General features: G+C 38.0%; 1 protein-coding gene across 1 annotated transcript in view; it reads left to right on the top strand.

The window, feature by feature from the left end:
• The window catches only part of ATRNL1 (attractin like 1), an 867,795-nt gene that overhangs the window by 312,942 nt on the left and 534,252 nt on the right, over window positions 1-20,601 (top strand). Inside the window, exon 22 of the mRNA XM_028121803.2 lies at window positions 8,250-8,344. Coding sequence (XP_027977604.1) covers window positions 8,250-8,344 — 95 coding nt within the window. The remainder of the gene's footprint in view (window positions 1-8,249; window positions 8,345-20,601) is intronic.

Below are 20,601 nucleotides of genomic sequence, written 5' to 3'. Positions count from 1 at the left end.
CATAACACCCTCCACTTCCATCCACGTCGTTGCAAATGGCAAGATCTCATTCCTTTTGATGGCTGCATAATATTCCATTGTGTATATATACCACCTTTTCTTTATCCATTCATCTGTCGATGGGCATCTTGGCTCTTTCCACAGTTTGGCTATGGCGGACATTGCTGCTATAAACATTGGGGTACACGTACCCCTTCGGGTCCCTACATTTGTATCTTTGGGGTAAATACCCAGTAGTGCAATTGCTGGATTGAACGGTAGCTCTAATTTCAACTGTTTGAGGAACCTCCATACTGTTTTCCAGAGGGGTTGCACCAGCTTGCATTCCCACCAACAGTGTAGGAGGGTTCCCCTTTCTCCACATCCCCGCCAACATCTGTCATTCCCTGACTTGTTAATTTTAGCCATTCTGACGGGTGTGAGGTGGTATCTCATTGAGGTTTTGATTTGGATTTCCCTGATGCCGAGCGATGTTGAGCACTTTTTCATGTGCCTGTTGGCCATTTGGATGTCTTCTTTGGAGAAATGTCTGTTCATGTCTTCTGCCCATTTCTTGATTGGATTATTTGTTCTTTGGGTGTTGAGTTTGATAAGTTCTTTATAGATTTTGGATACTAGCCCTTTATCTGATATGTCATTTGCAAATATTTTCTCCCATTCTGTCGGTTGTCTTTTGGTTTTGTGGACTGTTTCTTTTGCTGTGCAAAAGCTTTTTATCTTGATGGAATCCCAATCGTTCATTTTTACCCTTGCTTCCCTTGCCTTTGGTGATGTTTCTAGGAAGAAGTTGCTGCGGCTAAGGTCGAAAAGGTTGCTACCTGTGTTCTCCTTTAGGATTTTGATGGACTCCTGTCTCACGTTTAGGTCTTTCAACCATTTGGAGTCTATTTTTGTGTGTGGTGTAAGGAAATGGTCCAGTTTCATTCTTCTGCATGTGGCTGTCCAATTTTCCCAACACCATTTGTTGAAGAGACTGTCTTTTTGCCATTGGACATTCTTTCCTGCTTTGTCAAAGATAAGTTGACCATAGAGTTGAGGGTCCATTTCTGGGCTCTCGATTCTGTTCCATTGATCTATGGGTCTGTTTTTGTGCCAGTACCATACTGTCTTGATGATGACAGCTTTGTAATAGAGCTGGAAGTCCGGAATTGTGATGCCGCCAGCTTTGCTTTTCTTTTTCAGTATTCCTCTGGCTATTCTGGGTCTCTTCTGGTTCCATACAAATTTTAGGATTATTTGTTCCATTTCTTTGAAAAAGGTGGATGGTATTTTGATGGGGATTGCATTGAATGTGTAGATTGCTCTAGGTAGCACTGACATCTTCACAATGTTGATTCTCCCAATCCATGAGCATGGAACGTTTTTCCATTTCTTTGTGTCTTCCTCAATTTCTTTCATGAGTATTTTATAGTTTTCTGAGTACAGATCCTTTGCCTCTTTGGTTAGATTTATTCCTAGGTATCTAATGGTTTTGGGTGCAATTGTAAATGGGATCGACTCCTTGATTTGTCTCTCTTCTGTCTTGTTGTTGGTGTATAGGAATGCCACTGATTTCTGTGCATTGATTTTATATCTGCTACTTTACTGAATTCCTGTATGAGTTCTAGCAGTTTTGGGGTGGAGTCTTTTGGGTTTTCCACATACAGTATCATATCATCTGCAAAGAGTGAGAGTTTGACTTCCTCTTTGCCGATTTGGATGCCTTTGATTTCTTTTTGTTGTCTGATTGCTGTGGCTAGGACTTCTAATACTATGTTGAATAGCAGTGGTGAGAGTGGACATCCCTGCCGCGTTCCTGACCTTAGGGGAAAAGCTCTCAGCCTTTCCCCATTGAGAATGATATTTGCTGTAGGTTTTTCATAGATGGCTTTTATGATATTGAGGTATGTACCCTCTATACCTATACTCTGAAGAGTTTTGATCAAGAAAGGATGTTGTACTTTGTCAAATGCTTTTTCTGCATCTATTGAGAGGATCATATGATTCTTGCTCTTTCTTTTGTTAATGTATTGTATCACGTTGATTGATTTGCGGATGTTGAACCAGCCTTGCAGCCCAGGAATAAATCCCACTTGGTCATGGTGAATAATCCTTTTAATGTACTGTTGGATCCTATTGGCTAGTATTTTGGTGAGAATTTTTGCATCCATGTTCATCAAGGATATTGGTCTGTAATTCTCTTTTTTGATGGGGTCTTTGTCTGGCTTTGGGATCAAGGTAATGGTGGCCTCATAAAATGAGTTTGGAAGTTGCCCTTCCATTTCTATTTTTTGGAACAGTTTCAGGAGAATAGGTATTAATTCTTCTTGAAATGTCTGATAGAATTCCCCTGGGAAGCCATCTGGCCCTGGGCTTTTGTTTGTTGGGAGATTTTTGATGACTGTTTCAATTTCTTTAGTGGTTATAGGTCTGTTCAGGTTTTCTATTTCTTCCTGGTTCAATTTTGGTAGTTGATACATCTCTAGGAATGCACCCATTTCTTCCAGGTTATCTAATTTGCTGGCATAGAGTTGCTCATAATATGTTCTTATAATTGTTTGTATTTCTTTGGTGTTGGTTGTGATCTCTCCTCTTTCATTCATGATTTTGTTGATTTGGGTCATTTCTCTTTTCTTTTTGATAAGTCTGGCCAGGGGTTTATCAATCTTGTTAATTCTTTCAAAGAACCAGCTCCTAGTTTCGTTGATCTGTTCTACTGTTCTTTTGGTTTCTAGTTCATTGATTTCTGCTCTGATCTTTATGATTTCTCTTCTCCTGCTGGGTTTAGGCTTTATTTGCTGTTCTTTCTCCAGCTCCTTTAGGTGTAGGGTTAGTTTGTGTATTTGAGACCTTTCTTGTTTCTTGAGAAAGGCTTGTATTGCTATATACTTTCCTCTCAGGACTGCCTTTGCTGTATCCCAAAGATTTTGAACAGTTGTTTTCATTTTCATTGGTTTCCATGAATTTTTTTAATTCTTCTTTAATTTCTTGGTTGACCCATTCATTCTTTAGTAGGATGCTCTTTAGCCTCCATGTATTTGAGTTCTTTCCGACTTTCCTCTTGTGATTGAGTTCTAGTTTCAAAGCATTGTGGTCTGAAAATATGCAGGGAAGGATCCCAATCTTTTGGTACCGATTGAGACCTGATTTGTGACCTAGGATGTGATCAATTCTGGAGAATGTTCCATGGGCACTAGAGAAGAATGTGTATTCCTTTGCTTTGGGATGGAATGTTCTGAATATGTCTGTGAAGTCCATTTGGTCCAGTGTGTCATTTAAAGTCTTTATTTCCTTGTTGATCTTTTGCTTAGATGATCTGTCCATTTCAGTGAGGGGGGTGTTAAAGTCCCCCACTATTATTGTATTGTTGTCAATGTGTTTCTTTGCTTTTGTTATTAATTGCCTTATATAATTGGCTGCTCCCATGTTCGGGGCATAGATATTTACAATTGTTAGATCTTCTTGTTGGATAGACCCTTTAAGTAGGATATAGTGTCCTTCCTCATCTCTTATGACAGTCTTTGTTTTAAAATCTAGTTTGTCTGATATAAGGATTGCCACCCCAGCTTTCTTTTGGTGTCCATTAGCATGGTAAATGTTTTTCCACCCCCTCACTTTCAATGTGGGGGTGTCTTTGGGTCTAAAATGAGTCTCTTGCAGACAGCATATTGATGGGTCTTGTTTTTTAATCCAATCTGATAGCCTGCGTCTTTTGATTGGGGCATTTAGCCCATTTACATTCAGGGTAAGTATTGAAAGGTATGAATTTAGTGCCATTGTATTACCTGTAAGGTGACCGTTAACTGTCTGTTGTCTGTGTTCGTTTCTGCTCTTTGCTGCTTTTAGGTTCTCTTTGCTTAGAGGACCCCTCTCAATATTTCTTGGAGGGCTGGTTTCGTGTTTGCAAATTCCTTTAGTTTTTGTTTGTTCTGGAAGCTTTTTATCTCTCCTTCTATTTTCAATGATAGCCTAGCTGGATATAGTATTCTTGGCTGCATATTTTTCTCATTTAGTGCTCTGAAGATATCTTGCCAGTCCTTTCTGGCCTGCCAGGTCTCTGTGGATAGGTCTGTTGCCAATCTAATGTTTCTACCATTGTAGGTTACATATCTCTTCTCCCGAGCTGCTTTCAGGATTTTCTCTTTGTCTCTGAGACTCGTAAGTTTTACTATTAGATGTCGGGGTGTTGACCTATTTTTATTGATTTTGAGAGGGGTTCTCTGTGCCTCCTGGATTTTAATGCCTGTTTCCTTCCTCACATTAGGGAAGTTCTCTGCTATAATTTGCTCCAATATACCTTCTGCCCCTCTCTCTCTCTCTTCTTCTTCTGGGATCCCAATTATTCTAATGTTGTTTCGTCTTATCATATCACTTATCTCTCGAATTCTGCCCTCGTGATCCTGTAGTTGTTTCCCTCTCTTTTTCTCAGCCTCTTTATTTTCCATCATTTGGTCTTCTATATCGCTGATTCTCTCTTCTGCCTCATTTATCCTAGCATTTAGTGCCCCCATTTTTGATTGCACCTCATCAATAGCCTTTTTGATTTCGACTTGGTTAGATTTTAGTTCTTTTATTTCTCCAGAAAGGGTTTCTCTAATAACTTCCACACTTTTTTCAAGCCCAGCTAGTATCTTTAAAGTCATGATTCTGAACTCTAGGTCCGACATCGTACTAATGTCCGTATTGAGTAGGTCCCTGGCTGACGGGACTACCTCTTGTTCTTTTTGCTGAGGTGATTTCTTTCGTCTTGTCATTTTGTCCAGAGGAGAATAGATGAATGAGAGAACAAAATGCTAACAGGTTTACAACGTCCCCAGCAAATATACTGTATACAAATCAGAAAAGACCTGAAACCAGGGGAAAAGAAAGGGAAAGAAAGAAAAAAGAAAGAGAAAAAGAAAAAAAAAGAAAAAAAAAGATAAAAACAAAAACAAAACAATACAAAAAAGGCAGAATATGATCAAATATGATCAGGTTAGTGCATAGATCAGTGCCACACACTAGATTTTGGGCGTATTTTGGTCTGTTAGAAAAAAGTGCCTCCTAAAATTTTAAAGGAAGAAAGACATATATGTACAAAATAAGGGTTGATACAATGAAGGGATGGAAGATGACTGTAAAGATGAAAATTATAAAAGATCTTATAAAAGGACTTGGTAAGATAAGTTGTTTGAAAAAAGAAAGAAGATTTAAGAAAAAAAAAAAAGGAAAAAGGGAGAGAATGTGATCAGGTAGGAGACTAGAACAAAGCCATACACTAGTGATTTAGGGTATATTTTGATCTGTTAGAAGAAACTGTACCTCAAAATTTTAGAGAGAACAACATATATATATGCCAAAAATAAGGGTAACTACTATGAAGGGATAAAATATGATTCTAAAAATGAAAAATAAAAAATGTTTTGTTTTTTTTTTAAAAAGGGATTTATAAGATGTTGGTTGAAAAAGGGAAAAATAAAAATAAAAAAAACAGTCAACAAAAATTAACTTTGATGAAATAATGAATCATGGTAAAAAAAAAAAAAAAAAAAACCATGAATCTATGTGCAGTATTCCCCTAGCGCTGGAGTTCTCCTATTCTCCTTGATCGATCAACTTGGTCTTGGCTTGCTGGCTGATTGTGCTGATCTTCTGGGGGAGGGGCCTGTTGCTGTGGTTTCCAAATGTCTTTGCCGGAGGCAGAATTGCCCCGCCCTTGTCGGTCCGGGCTAAGGAAGCTGCTCCGGTTTGCTCTCAGGAGCTTTTGTTCCCTGCAAGCTCTCGGTACAGCTTTGGAGGACCAGGGCAGAAATGGTGGCCTCCCAATCTCCGCTCGGAGGAGCTGAGAACTCGGCGCCCCGCTCCTCAGTGCGCCCCCAGAGAAAAGCCGTCACTTCCGTGTCCCCGGTCTTCGGCCGCACTCCGTGCTCACCCGGCCTGTGATCGAGCGTTGCTATCTCTGGCACCTGACCCAGCGCGGAGTCTCCAAACCCAGCAGATCCCTGCAGTGCGTTCCCGCACCGCTCCTCCCCGGGAAGGAAGGGTAGTCTCCCCGGATCTGCTGCTTGTTGGGTCCCTGCTGGGGGAGCCGTGCCCCGACTGGGCCGCAGATCACAGTTTATGGCAACCCCGAGCTGAGAGCCCGCGCCTCTGCTCCGTATCTGCAGCCGGCTTCCCTTCTCTGATACTTGGGAGCTCTGGCGCACTCAGGCACCCCCGGTCTCTCTGTGACCCCAAGGGTCCTGAGACCACACTGTCCCGGGAGGATTCCACCCCCCGCTTAGCCACTGCAGCGACGTCCCTCCGCCGAGCCAACTTCTAAAAGGTCCGATTTTGTGCTCCGCGGCTCTATCACTTGCCAGAAGCGGCCGGCGGAGGTCCTTCCCCCGCCGTCTATCCTCCCGAATATCGCCTCGGATTCACTTCTCCGCACGCCCTACCTTCCAGTAAGTGGTCGCTTCTCTGTTCAGAGAGTTGTTGCTACTCTCCTGTTCGATCTCCTGTTGAGTTCGTAGGTGTTCAGAATGGTTTGATCCCTATTCAGCTGGATTCCTGAGACCAGACGAAATCTAGGTCTCCTACTCCTCCGCCATCTTGCTCCGCCTCCTCAACCTTTGCTTTTTCAAAACTAGGCTCCTAATGTTTCCTCCAACTCCCCCAAAATAAAACCTAGCCTTCTTACTCATCTCAGTTAATGCTGACATTTTGTGTGGTCTTGGGTCAAAAAAGCTTAACCTTTCTTTCTTTCAAATGTTACATCCAGTTATTCAGCTAATCCTTTGTGTTGAATCTCCCAAGTACATTCCAAGTACTGACCTCTTCTCGTAACCTCCACTGCTAGTATTCTCGCCACCATCACCTGTGGCCTATTTCTTGCAACATCATTTTTTACAAGATTCATAGTTAAGACTTACTCTTTTTTTGAGAGTTTTATACTTGTTTCTTCTGCCTGGATTACATTTTCTTCAGTAAACTCCATGGCTTATATTCCTACTATCTTTCATCTTTAAATGTTCTGTCTCAAAATTTCAACCACACTCTTACCCTGACAGCAGTTTCTCTCCTTTTCACTGGTTTATTATTCTCCAAAACACTTATTGTCATCTGTTATTCTATATACTTAAGTTATTTATTTATTTCTAATGTCCATCCAGTAGGATATAAGTTGCATGAGGAGATAAATTTTTATTATTTATTGTTGTGTCTCCGATGCCTAGAATATACTGGCCTATTGAATTTACCTCTGCAGTTTCTGGCAGTCAGATGAAAATCGGAAATATGACCTATTGCATAATTCTTATTATCTCATATAAATTCTGAGAAAGATGAAGTGTTGCCTTACACTAAATTATATGAGAAATATATAAGGTGGATCTTATAAAGTATATGTAGTAAGCAACATAAAGAATGATGCCTTGATAATTTTAACAATAATTTCAGTGCTATTATTCCTATGTTTACTTTTTATTTTAATAGTGTTTAATGGCTGAGGGCATAACATGAAAGGTATGTATCCGAAAAACAGAAGTCATCTCTATTTAAAATAATTTGAAATGTTTTTGTAAAGGTGGCAGTTTAACATTAATGAGTAATTCTTCACTCCTGTACACTATATGAAGCTACTTATGATATATAAAACTCAAATGTTTCACCTTGGTTTCAACATTATACATGAACAAAATTAAAAATTATTTACCCCGATTTCTATTTGTCAATTGTTAATGAATTTACTTCTGTAGAATGATGTTTATCACAGAGTCATTTTAAAATTGCTAAAGGTAAAAATTACCACAATAATAAAGGAACAAAGAAATGCATTATAGTATGTGATGAAATATTATATATCTATTAAAGTTCATGTTTTCAAGGAATTTTGATGTTTTGAAAGTAGGGTACCAAAATGTCTGCCTGTCTATTTTTCTGTCTACAGAATTTTAACTGGAATCAAATGCACCAAAATGTTGCCTGTATTTTTCTCTAGTTATAAGGTTATGGATGACTTTTTAGTTTCTTTTTACTTATGTGTAGTTTCCAGAATATCTTTTCTGTTTGTAGAACTTTTGTAATGACAACAGAAGTAATAAGTACAATTTTTAAAGAATTAGGACTTCTTCCGTATCTGTATTTTGCCTTTTGTTGCTTGATGAGAAAGATATATATTTTGCCAGTCTTGAATGCGCCACTAATAATTAATTATAATTATTTTTAATACTCATATACAATGTTTTCACCTAACTTTTGTTATCAGTTTGTGAAAGTACATATCAGGATTGTATTCTTTCCCCCCACAGACAGCCTTTTGATTGACTATCAGTTTACCTTCAGCTTATTACAAGAAGATGATCGCCACCATACTGCCATAAACTTCATAGCAAACCCAGAACAGGTGAGAAGATAATATAACTTTTATAATATAATTATATTAATATCATGGGATACAATTTTTTTGTCATTTTTTATTGTAATTTTAACTGTTTCTTGGAATTATCACACTATAGGGCTTTTGAAGAAAGACTAATCCTGTTAATTTTTTCTTTTCACAAAACTTATGTATCCTTGTGATTCAGGGAGTTTGTGTGTTTGATATTTCCGATTCTGCCAACATTCTACAACTTAAATTATACATTTTAATTATTTTTTCAGTCTCTTGACACTGTTTGTGCTTACAATTATGCTCTCAAACTGGGGGTAGCCTTATTTGAAAATAAAAACCATAAATTCAAAACATGCTATATTAAATATGTTCTTTTTCTTATACATTGTTACACAGTAGTAGATTTTTCACTGTCTTTTCTTAAAACCACTGGTTTATCTAAGTTAGATGCCTGCTGGCTTCTTTTTAAATCATTTTTATTGAGATATAATTGACATATTATATTATATAAGTTTAAAGTATATATAACAACTTGCTTTGATACATTTATATATTGCAATATTATTACTGTGGTAGCACATCAGCCAACACCTCTATTATGTCACATAATTATCATTTCTTTTTTGTGGTGGGAATAATTAAAATCTAGTCTCTTAGCAAATTTGAAGTATATAATACAGAATTGTTGTCTATGGTAACTATGCTGTGCATTTGATCTCTGGGACTTATTTATCTACTCGTTGCAGTTTTTATCCTTAAACAACATCTCTCCAATTTCTCCCAGCCTCCAGCCCCAAGGGCTTTTATGAGTTTGGCTTTTCTAGATTCTACATATGAATGATTTCATTACAAGTATTTGTCTTTCTTTGACTTATCTCATTTAGCATCATGGAATACTTGTTTCTTTAAGCAATTTACTGCATCAGTGATATAATTGTAAAACTTTATGAAGTTTAAATGTATGAAAGATTAATTATAAATCATCACAGGAAAAGGCTCAAAGTTTCTTTGGAAATAACACACGTATATTCATATCCATCTGAGACTTTATAAAGTTAAAAAGTCAAGGGAATGGAAATATCAACCATACAGTTTATTTGGGTGGAATTTTAGTTCTATTGAAACTGAAAATAACTCTTTCAAAGTGAAGATGTTAAAAGAAACGAAGATGGTAATGTCTTTTTGTTTATTGTGGTTAGAACACTTAATATGAGATCTACTCTCCTCACACATAGTTTTTAGGAGTACAATACAGTATTGTGAATTATAGACACTGTGTTGTACAGAAGTAGACCTGATTCTTCTTGCATAGCTGAACCTTTATATCTTTTGAATAGTACCTCCTCATTACCCCACTCCCACCCCCACCCCCACCCCTGGCAATTACCAGTTTTTTCTCTATATCTAAGAGATCAGGGTTTTGTTTTGTTTAGATTACACATATAAGTGAGATCATACAATATTTGTCTTTCTCTGTCTGACCTATTTCACTTAGCAATACTGCCCTCAAGATCTCTTCTTGTTGTTGCAAGTAGCAAGATTTTCTTCTTTTTTATGGCAGAATACTATTCCATTGTATATGCATACCACTATTTCTTTGTGTTTTCATCCAGTGATGGACACTTATATTGCTTCCATATCTTGAGTATTGTATATTGTAACGAACATGGAGTACATATATCTTTTTGAGGTAGTATTTTCATTTTCATTGGACAAATACCCCAAAGTAGAATTGTTGGATCATATGGGAGTTTTATTTTTAAACTTTTCATAAATTTCCATATTCTTTTCCACACTGTCTGCACTAATTTACCTTTCCACCAATAGTACATAAAGGTCTCCTTTTTTTCACATCCTCACCAACACTTGTTATTTCTTGTCTTTTGGGCAATAGCCATTCTAACCCATATGAGGTGATATCTCATTATGGTTTTGATTTGCATTTCCCTGATAAATAATGTTGAGTACCTTTTCTTGGCCATCAGTATGTTTTCATTAGAATAAGTCACAGGATTAAAGATCCAACAGAGGGAACATAGTCAATGATCTTGTAATAGCACTGTACGCTGATAGAGGAAGCTGCACTTGTGAGCACAGCATATAGAGATGTTGAGTCACTGTGTTACACACCTTAAGCTAATGTAACATTGTTTGTCAAACTATACTCAAAAATTTTTTTTCAAAGTCTATTCACTCCTTTGTCCATTCTTTATTTTTATTTTTGAACTTTTTTCAAGTTTTAATTTAAATTCTGATTAGTTAACAAACAGTGTAGTGTTAGTTTCAGATAGAATTTAGTGATTCAGCACTTAAATACAACACCCCGTGCTCATCACAAGTGCCCTCCTAAATACCCATCACGTATTTACTCCATCCCTCAGCCCACCTCCCCTCTAACAAACCTGTTTGTTCTCTACAGTTGAGAGTCTGTTTTCTGGTTTGCCTCTCTCTTCCTGCCCCCACCCCCAAGCCCATGTTCATCTGTTTTGTTTCTTAAATTCCACATGTGAGTGAAATCATATGGTATTTTTCTTTCTCTGACTTATTTTGCTTGATATAATAATCTTTAGCTCCATCCATGTCATGGCAAATGGCAAGATTTCATTCTCTTTTATTGATGAGTAATAATTCCATTGTATATATATATATATATATATATATATATATATATATATGTACCACAACTTTTTAAAAATTTTAATTCTAGTATAGTTAACATCAAATATAACTTTTTTTTATTATGTTATGTTAATCACCATACATCATTAGTTTTTGACGTAGGGTTACACGATTCATTGTTTGTGTATAACCCCCAGTGCTCCATGCAGTACGTGCCCTCTTTAATACCCATCACCAGGCTAACCCATCCCCCCACCCTCCTCCCCTCTAGAACCCTCAGTTTGTTTCTCAGAGTCCATAGCCTCTCATGGTTCGTCTCCCCCTCCGATTTCCCCCCCTTGTACCACAACTTCTTTATCATTCATCAGTTGATGGACATGTGGGCTCTTTCAATTATTTGGCTGTTGTTGATAATGTTGCTATAAACTTTGGGGTGATGTGCCCCTTCAAATCACTATTTTTGTATCCTTTGGGTAAATACCTGGTAGTGCAATTGCTGGGTTGTAGGGTAGCTCTATTTTTAACTTTCTGAGGCACCTCCATCCTGTTTTCCAGAGTGGCTGTACCAATTTCCATTACCACTAACAGTGTAAAAGTATTGCCTTTCTCCACATTCTTGCCAACATCTATTGTTTCCTGTATTATTAATTTTAGCAATTCTGACAGGTATAAGGTGATATCTCTAGTTTTGATTTGTGTTTCACTGATGATGAGTGATACTGAGCATGTTTTCATGTGTCTGTTAGCCATCTATATATCTTTTTTGGAAAAAAATCTATTCATGTCTTCTGCTCATTTTGTAACTGGATTATTTGCTTTTTGGGTGTTGAGTTTGATAAGTTCATTATGGATTTTAGATACTAACCCTTTATCAGAGATGTCATTTGCAAATGTCTTCTCCCATGCAGTAAGTTGCCTGTTAGTTTTGTTGATTTTTTCCTTTGCTATGCAGAAGCTTTTAATCTTTTTTTAATTAGCAACATTCACTTTTTTTTAATTTATTAACATATAATGTATTATTTGTTTCAGGGGTACAGGTCTGTGATTCATCAGTATTACACAATTCACAGTGCTCACCATAGTACATACCCTCCCCAATGTCCATCACACAGCCACCCCATCACTCCCACCCCCCTCCACTTCAACAACCCTCAGTTTGTTTCTTGAGATTAAAAGTCTCTTATGGTTTGTGTCCCTCTCTGGTTTCATCTTGTTTCATTTTTCCCTTGCTTTCCCTATGACCCTCTCTCTTGTTTCTCAAATTCCTCGTATCAATGAGATCATATGATACTTGTCTTTCTCTGATTGCCTTATTTCCCTTAGCCTAATACCCTCTAGTTCCATCCACGTCATTGCAAATGGCAAGATCTCCTTCATTTTGATGGCTGCATAATATTCCATTGTATACATATACCACATCTTCTTTATCCATTCATCTGTCAATGGACATGTAGACTCTTTCCATAGTTTATCTATTGTGGACATTGCTGCTATAAACATTGGGGTGCACGTACCCCTTCAGATCACTACATTTATATCTTTAGGTAAATACCCAGTAGTGCAATTGCTGGGTCATAGGGTAGCTCTATTTTCAACTGTTTGAGGAACCTCCATACTGTTTTCCAGAGTGGCCGCACCAGCTCGCATTCCTACCAACAGTGTAGGAGGGTTTCCCTTTCTTTGCATCCTCACCAATATCTGTCGTTTCCAGACTTGTTAATTTTAGCCATTCTGACTGGTGTGAGGTGGTATCTCAACGAGGTTTTGATTTGGATTTCCCTGATGCTGAGTGATGTTGAGCACTTTTTCATATGTCTGTTGGGAATTTGGATGTCTTCTTTGGAAAAATGTCTGTTCATGTCTTCTGCCCGTTTCTTGATTGGATTATTTGTTCTTTGGGTGTTGAGCTTGATAAGATCTTTACAGATTTTGGATACTAGCCCTTTATCTGATATGTCACTTGCAAATATCTTCTCCCATTCTATCGATTGTCTTTTGGTTTTGTTGACTGTTTCCTTTACTGTGCAAAAGCTCTTTATCTAGATGAAGTCCCAATAGTTCATTTTTGCCCTTGCTTCCTTTGCCCTTGGCGATGTTTCTAGGAAGAAGTTGGGGCAGCTGAGGTTGAAGAGGTTGCTGCCTGTGTTCTCCTCAAGGATTTTGATGGGTTCCTGTCTCACATTTAGGTCTTTCATCTATTTTCAGTCTATTTTTGTGTGTGGTGTAAGGAAATGGTCCAGTTTCATTCTTCTGCATGTGGCTGTCCAATTTTCCCAACACCATTTGTTGAAGAGACTGGCTTTTTTCCATTGGACATTCTTTTCCTGCTTTGTCGAAGATTAGTTGACCATAATATTGAGGGTCCATTTCTGGGCTCTCTATTCTGTTCCATTGATCTATGTGTCTGTTTTTGTGCCAGTACCATACTGTCTTGACAATTACATTTTTGTAATAGAGCTGTATTCAATATTCAATAATATTTCAATATTCCTCTGGCTATTTGGGCTATTTTCTGGTTCCATACAATTTTAGGATTATTTGTTCCATTTCGTTGAAAAAACTCGATGGTATTTTGATAGGGATTGCATTAAATGTATAGATTGCTCTAGGTAGCATAGACATTTTCACAATATTTGTTCTTCCAATCCATGAGCATGGAATGTTTTTCCATTTCTTTGTGCCTTCCTGAATTTCTTTCATGAGTATTCTATAGTTTTCTGAGTACAAATTCTTTGACTCTTTGGTTAGATTTATTCTTAGGTATCTTATAGTTTTGGGTACAATTGTAAATGGGATGGACTGCCTAATTTCTCTTTCTTCTGTCTTATTTTTGGTGTATAGAAATGCCACTGATTTCTGTGCATTGATTTTATCTCCTGCCACTTTACTGAATTCCTGTATGAGTTCTAGCAGTTTTGGGGTGGAGTCTTTTGGGTTTTCCACATGAAGTATTGTAGCATCTGCAAAAAATGAGAGTTCACTTCTTCTTTGCTGATTCAGATGGCTTTTATTTCTTTCTGTTGTCTGATTGCTGAGGCTAGGACTTCTAGTGCTATGTTGAATAACAGTGGTGATAATGGATATCCCTACCATTTTCCTGACCTTAGGGGGAAAGCTTTCAGTTTTTCCCCATTGAGAATGATATTCACTGTGAGTTTTTCATAGATGGCTTTTATGATATTGAGGTATGTACCCTCTATCCCTACACTGTGAAGAATTTTAATCAAGAAAGGATGCTGTACTTTGTCAAATGCTTTCTCTGCATCTATTGAAAGGATCATGTGGTTCTTGTTCTTTCTTTTATTAATGTATTGTATCACATTGATTGATTTGCAGATGTTGAACCAACCTTGCAGTCCAGGGATAAATCCCACTTGGTCGTGGTGAATAATCCTTTAATGTACTGTTGTATCCTATTGACTTGTATTTTGGTGAGAATTTTTGCATCCATGTTCATTAGGGATATTGGTCTGTAGTTCTCCTTTTTGATGGAGTCTTTGTCTGGTTTTGGGATCAAGGTAATGCTGGCCTCATAAAACGAGTTTGGAAGTTTTCCTTCCATTTCTATTTTTTAGAACAGTTTCAGAAGAATAAGTATTAATTCTTCTTTAAATGTTTGGTAGAATTCCCCTGGGAAGCCATCTGGCCCTGGACTCTTGTTTGTTGGGAGATTTTCATTACTGCTTCAATTTCCTTGTGGTTATGGGTCTGTTCAGGTTTTCTATTTCTTCTTAGTTCAGTTTTGGTAGTTTTTTTGTCTCTAGAAATGCATCCATTTCTTCCAGATTGTCTAATTTGCTGGCATATAGTTGCTCATAATATGTTCTTGTAAGTGTTTGTATTTCTTTGGTGTTTGATGTGATCCTTCCTCTTTCATTCATGATTTTATTTATTTGGGTCCTTTCTCTTTTTTTTTTTTTTGATAAGTCTGGCCAGGGGTTAATCAATCTTATTAATTCCTTCAAAGAACTAGCTCCTAGTTTTGTTGATCTCTTCTACTATTCTCTTGGTTTCTATTTCACTGATTTCTGCTCTGATCTTTATTATTTCTCTTCTCCTGCTGGGTTTCGGCTTTATTTGTTGTTCTTTCTCCATCTCCTTTATGTGTAGGGTTATGTTGTGTATTTGAGACCTTCCTTGTTTCTTGAGAAAGGCTTGTATTGCTGTATACTTTCCTCTCGGTACAGCCTTTACTGCATCCCAAAGATTTTGAACAGTTGTGTTTTCATTTTCATTTGTTCCCATGAACTGTTTTAATTCTTCTCTAATTTCCTGGTTTTGACCCATTCATTTTTTAGTAGATGCTCTTTAGCCTCCATGTATTTGAGTTCTTTCCAACTTTCCTCTTGTGATTGACCTCTAGTTTCAAAGCATTGTGGTCTGAAAATATGCTGGGAATGATCCCAGTCTTTTGGTACCATTTGAGACCTGATTTGTGACCTAGAATGTGATCTATTGTGGAGAATGTTCCATGGGCACTAGAGAAGAATGTGTATTCTGTTGCTTTGGGATGGAATGTTCTGAATATATCTGTGAAGTTCATCTGGTCCAGTGTGTCATTTAAAGCCTTTATTTTCCTTTTGATCTTTTGCTTAGATGATCTGTCCATTTCAATGAGGGTGGTATTAAAGTCCCATGCTATTATTATTATTGTGGATGTTTGTCTTTGCTTTTGTTATTAATTGGCTGATATAATTGGATGCTCCCATGTTCGGGGCATAGATATTTACAATTGTTAGATCTTCTTGTTGGATAGATCCTTTAAGTATGATGTAATGTCCTTCCTTATTTATTATTATAGTCTTCAGTTTAAAATCTAATTTTTCAGGGTGCCTGTGTGGCTCAGTCGGTTAAGCATCTGCCTTCAGCTCAGGTCAGGATCCCAGAGTCTTGGGATTGAGTCCTGCATCGGGCTCCCTGCTCCACAGAGAGCCTGCTTCTCCCTATGCCTCCCTCTTTCCTCTCTCTCATGAATAAATAAATAAAAAATAAAAAAAATAAAATCTAATTTTTCTAATATAAGGATTGCCACCCCGGCTTTCTTTTGATGTCCATTAGCATGGTAAATGGTCTTCCACCCCCTCACTTTAAATCTGGAAGTGTCTTTGGGTCTAAAATGAGTCTCTTGCAGATAGCATATTGATGGGTCTTGTTTTTTTATCCAATCTGATAGCCTCTTTCTTTTGATTGGGGCATTTACATTCAGGGTAACTATTGAAAGTTATGAATTTAGTGCCATTGTATTGCCTGTATGGTGACTGTTACTGTATATTGTCCTTGTTCCTTTCTGGTCTATGTTACTTTTAGGCTCTTTCTTTGCTTAGAGGACTCCTTTCAATATTTCTTGTAGGGCTGGTTTCGTGTTTGCAGATTCTTTTAGTTTTTATTTTTCCTGGAAGCTTTTTATCTCTCCTTCTATTTTCAGTGACAGCCTCGCTGGGTATAGTATTCTTAGCTGCATATTTTTCTCATTTAGTGCTCTGAATATATCATGCCAGACCTTTCTGGCCTGCCAGGTCTCTGTGGATAGGTCTGTTGCCAATCTAATGTTTCTACCATTGTAGGTTACATATCTCTTGTCCCGAACTGCTTTCAGGATTTTCTCTTTGTCTCTGAGATTTGTGAGTTTTACTATTAGGTGTCGGGGTGTTGACCTATTTTTATTGATTTTGAGGGGTGTTCTCTGTGCCTCCTGTATTTTGATGCCTGTTTCCTTCCCCACGTTAGGTAAGTTATGTGCTATAATTTGCTCCAATATACCTTCTGCCCCTCTCTCTCTTTCTTCTTCTTCTGGGATCCCAATTATTCTAATGTTGTTTCACTTTATGGTATCACTTATCTCTCAAATTCTCCCCTCCTGATCTAGTAATTGTTTATCTCTCATTCTCTCAGCTTCTTTATTCTCCCATCATTTGGTCTTCTATATCACTAATTCTCTCTTCTGCCTCATTTATCCTAGTAGTTAGAGCCTCCAATTTTTATTTCACCTCATTAATAGTCTTTTGATTTCGACTTGGTTAGATTTTAGTTCTTTTATTTCTCCAGAAGGGGATTCTCTAGTATCTTCTATGCTTTTTTTCAAGCCCAGCTGGTATCTTTATAATCGTCTTTTTGAACTCGAGTTCTGCCATCTTACTGGTATCTGTGTTGATTAGGTCTCTGGCAGTCGGTACTGCCCCTTGTTTTTTTTTTTTTTTTGAGGTGAGTTTTTCCATCTTGTCATTTTGTCCAGAAGAGAATAGATGAATGAGAGAACAAAATGCCAAAAGGGTAACAATGACCCCAGAAAAATATACACTAAACAAATCAGAAGATACCCAAAGCCAGGGGGAAATGAAAGGGGAAAAAAATAAAAAAAGAATACGATCAGGCTGGTGAATAGAACAGAGCCACACACTGGATTTTGGGTGTATTTTGGTCTGTTAGAAGAAATTGCCTCCCAAAATTAAACAAAACAAAACAAAACAAAACTTATATATATATACACAAAAATAAGGGTAAATATATTGAAAGGATGGACTATGACTGTAAAGATGACAATTAAAAAAAATTTAAAAAAAAATTGATAAGATGTTGGTTGAAAAAGGAAAGAAGAAAAATTCAACTAAAAAAAAAAGAAAAAGAAAAAGAAAGAAAATTTAAAAAATTAACTTTGAAAGACTAAAGTATCATGGGAAAAAAGCCATGAATTTTATGTGCTGTCTTCCCCTAGCATTGGGGTTTGCCATTCTCATTGATCGGTAAACTTGGTCTTGGCAGGCTGTTCTTGCTGATCTTCTGGGGGAGGGGCCTGTTGCAGTGATTCTCAAGTGTCTTTGCCTGAGGTGGAATTGCACTGCCCTTGCGGGTCTGGGCTAAGGAATCTGCTCGGGTTTGCTCTCGGGAGCTTTTGTTCCCTGCAAGCTTTCCGTGCAGCTTTGGAGGACAAGAATGAAAATGGTGGCCTCCCAATCTCTGGTCCCAGAGAAGCCGAGAGCTGAGGGCCCCACTCCTCAGTGAGCCCCCAGAGAAAAGCAGTCAGTCACTCCCATCTCCCTGGTCTCTGGCTGTACTCTGTGCTCACCTGGCCTGTGACCACGCGTTTCTATCTCTGGCACATGACCCCATCTGGAGTCTCCAAACCCAGCAGATTCCTGTAGTGCACTCCCACTCTGCTCCTCCTGGGGGAGGAAGGGGAGTCTCCCTGGATCTGCCACTTGCTGGGTCCCTGCTCGAAGATCAGTGGCCCAGCTGTGCCGCGGATCATGGTTTATGGCAACCCCGAGCTGAGAGCTCACTCCTCAGCTCCATCTTTGCAGCTCTCTTCCCTGCTCCGATGCTTGGGAGTTCTGCCACCCTCAGGCACCCCTGGTATTTCTGTGACCCCGAGGGTCCTGTGACTATACTGTCCCCACAAGGGTTCCCTCAGCATCAGTCAGCAGAGCAGACTTCTAAAAGTTCTGATTTTGTGGTCTGCTGGTCTATCTTGCTGGTAGCCGGCTGATGGAGGCTCCTTCCCCCTGAGGTCTATCTTCCTGAATATTGCCTCAGATTCTCTTCTCTGCACATCCTACCTTCCAGGAAGTGGTCGCTTTTCTGTTGATAGAATTGCTGCTATTCTTTTCTTTGATCTCTTGTTGAGTTTGTAGGTGTTCTGAATGGTTTGATAACTATCTGGCTGAATTACTGGGACTAGACGAAGTTTAGGTCTCTTACTCCTCTGCCATCTTGTTCCTCTCCTCCAGAAGCTTTTTGTCTTGATAAAGTCTTGATAGTTTATTTTTGCTTTTGTTTCTCTTGCCTCCAGAGATATATCCAGTGTGAAGTTGCTATGGTCGATGTCAAATAGGTTACTGCCTGTGTCCTCCTCTAGGATTTCGATGGTTTTCTGTCTCACATTTAGGTCTTTCATCCATTTTGAATATATTTTTGTGTTTGGTGTGAGAAAGTGGTCCAGTTTCATTCTGCATATTGCTATCCAGTTACCCCAACATCATTTGTTGAAGACTATTTTTTCCATTGGCTCTTCTTTCCTGCTTTGTTGCAGATTAGTTGACTATTTAGTTGTGGGTCTATTTCTGGGTTTTCTAATCTGTTCCATTGATACAACTGTCCTTTTTTTATGATTTTATTTATTTATTTGACAGAGAGAGAGACACAGCGAGAGAGGGAACACAAGCAGGGGCAGAGGGGGAGGGAGAAACAGTTTTCCCGCAGAGCTGGGAGCCTGATGTGGGGCTTGATCCCTGGACCCTGGGATCTTGACCTGAGCTGGAGGCAGATGCTTAACCATCTGAGCCACCCAGGCACCCCTAAGTGTCTGTTTTTGTGCCAGTACCATACTGTTTTAATCACTACAGCTTTGTAGTATAGCTTGAAGTCCAGAATTGGGATGCCTCCAGCTTTGCTTTTCTTTTTCAAGATTGCTTTGGCTATTTGAGGGTCTTTTGTGGTTCTGTACAAATTTTAGGATTGTTTGTTGTACCTCTGTGAAAAATGCTGTTTGTATTTTGATAAGGATTGCATTAAATGTGTACATTGCTTTGCATATTTTAACAATATTTTTTCTTCTAATCAAGAGCATGGGATATTTTTCCAGTTCTTTGTGTCCTCTTCAATTTCTTTCATAAGTGCTCTGTAGTTTTCAGAGTACAGATCTTTTACCTCTTTGGTTAGGTCTATTCCTAGTACCTTATGGTTTTTGTGGTGCAGTAGTCAATGGAATTGATTCCTTGATTTCTCTTTTTGTTCTTCATTATTGGTGTATAGAAATACAACAGATTTCTGTATGTTCATTTTGTTTCCTGAGAGTTTACTAAATTCATGTATCAGTTTTAGCAATTTTTCAGTGGACTCTTCCAATTTTTCTATATATAGTACCCTGTCATCTGTAAACAGTGAAAGTTTGACTTCTTCCTTGCCAATTTGGATACCTTTTATTTCTTTGTTGTCTGATTGCTGGGCTAGGACTTTCAATACTATGTTAAGTAACAGGTGGTGAGAGTGGACATCTGTCTTGTTCCTAACTATAGAGGAAAAACCTCCAGTTTTTCTCCATTGAGGATGATATTAGCTATGGGTTTTTCATATATAGCCTTTATTTTGATGGGGTATGTTCCCTTTAAACCTATTTTGTTGAGGGCTTCTCTCATGAATGGATGTTTTCCTTTGTTAAATGCTTTTTTGCATCTATTGAAATGATCATATGGTTTTTATCCTTTGTTTGATGAATACATTGTATCATATTGATTGATTTACGAATATTGAACCACACTTGCAGCCCAGGAATAAATCCCACTTGATCATGGTGAATGATTTTTTTTAAAAGTATTGTTAGATTTGGTTTGCTAGCATTTTATTGAGAATTTTTGCAGCTATTTTCAACAGAGATATTGGCCCTGTAGCTCTCTTTTTTTTTTGTGGAGTCTTTATCTGGTTCCAGTATCTGGTAATGTTGGCTTCATAGAATGAATTTGGAAGTTTTCCTTCCTTTTCAATTTTTTGGAATAGTTCGAGAAGAATAGGTATTAAACATTTTTTAAAAATGTTTAGTAGAATTTACCTGTGAACCCATCTGATCTTGGACTTTTGTTTGTTGAAAGGTATTTGATTACTGATTCAATTTCTTTGCTGGTTATCAGTCTGTTCACATTTTCTGTTTCTTCCTGTTT

Source organism: Eumetopias jubatus, unplaced genomic scaffold (assembly GCF_037043125.1).
Source record: "Eumetopias jubatus isolate StellerSeaLion01/CBP00866 unplaced genomic scaffold, mEumJub1_p1.0 scaffold_17, whole genome shotgun sequence".
NCBI classification, from domain to species: Eukaryota; Metazoa; Chordata; class Mammalia; order Carnivora; family Otariidae; genus Eumetopias; species Eumetopias jubatus.
This window is presented reverse-complemented; position numbering and strand designations above follow the sequence as displayed.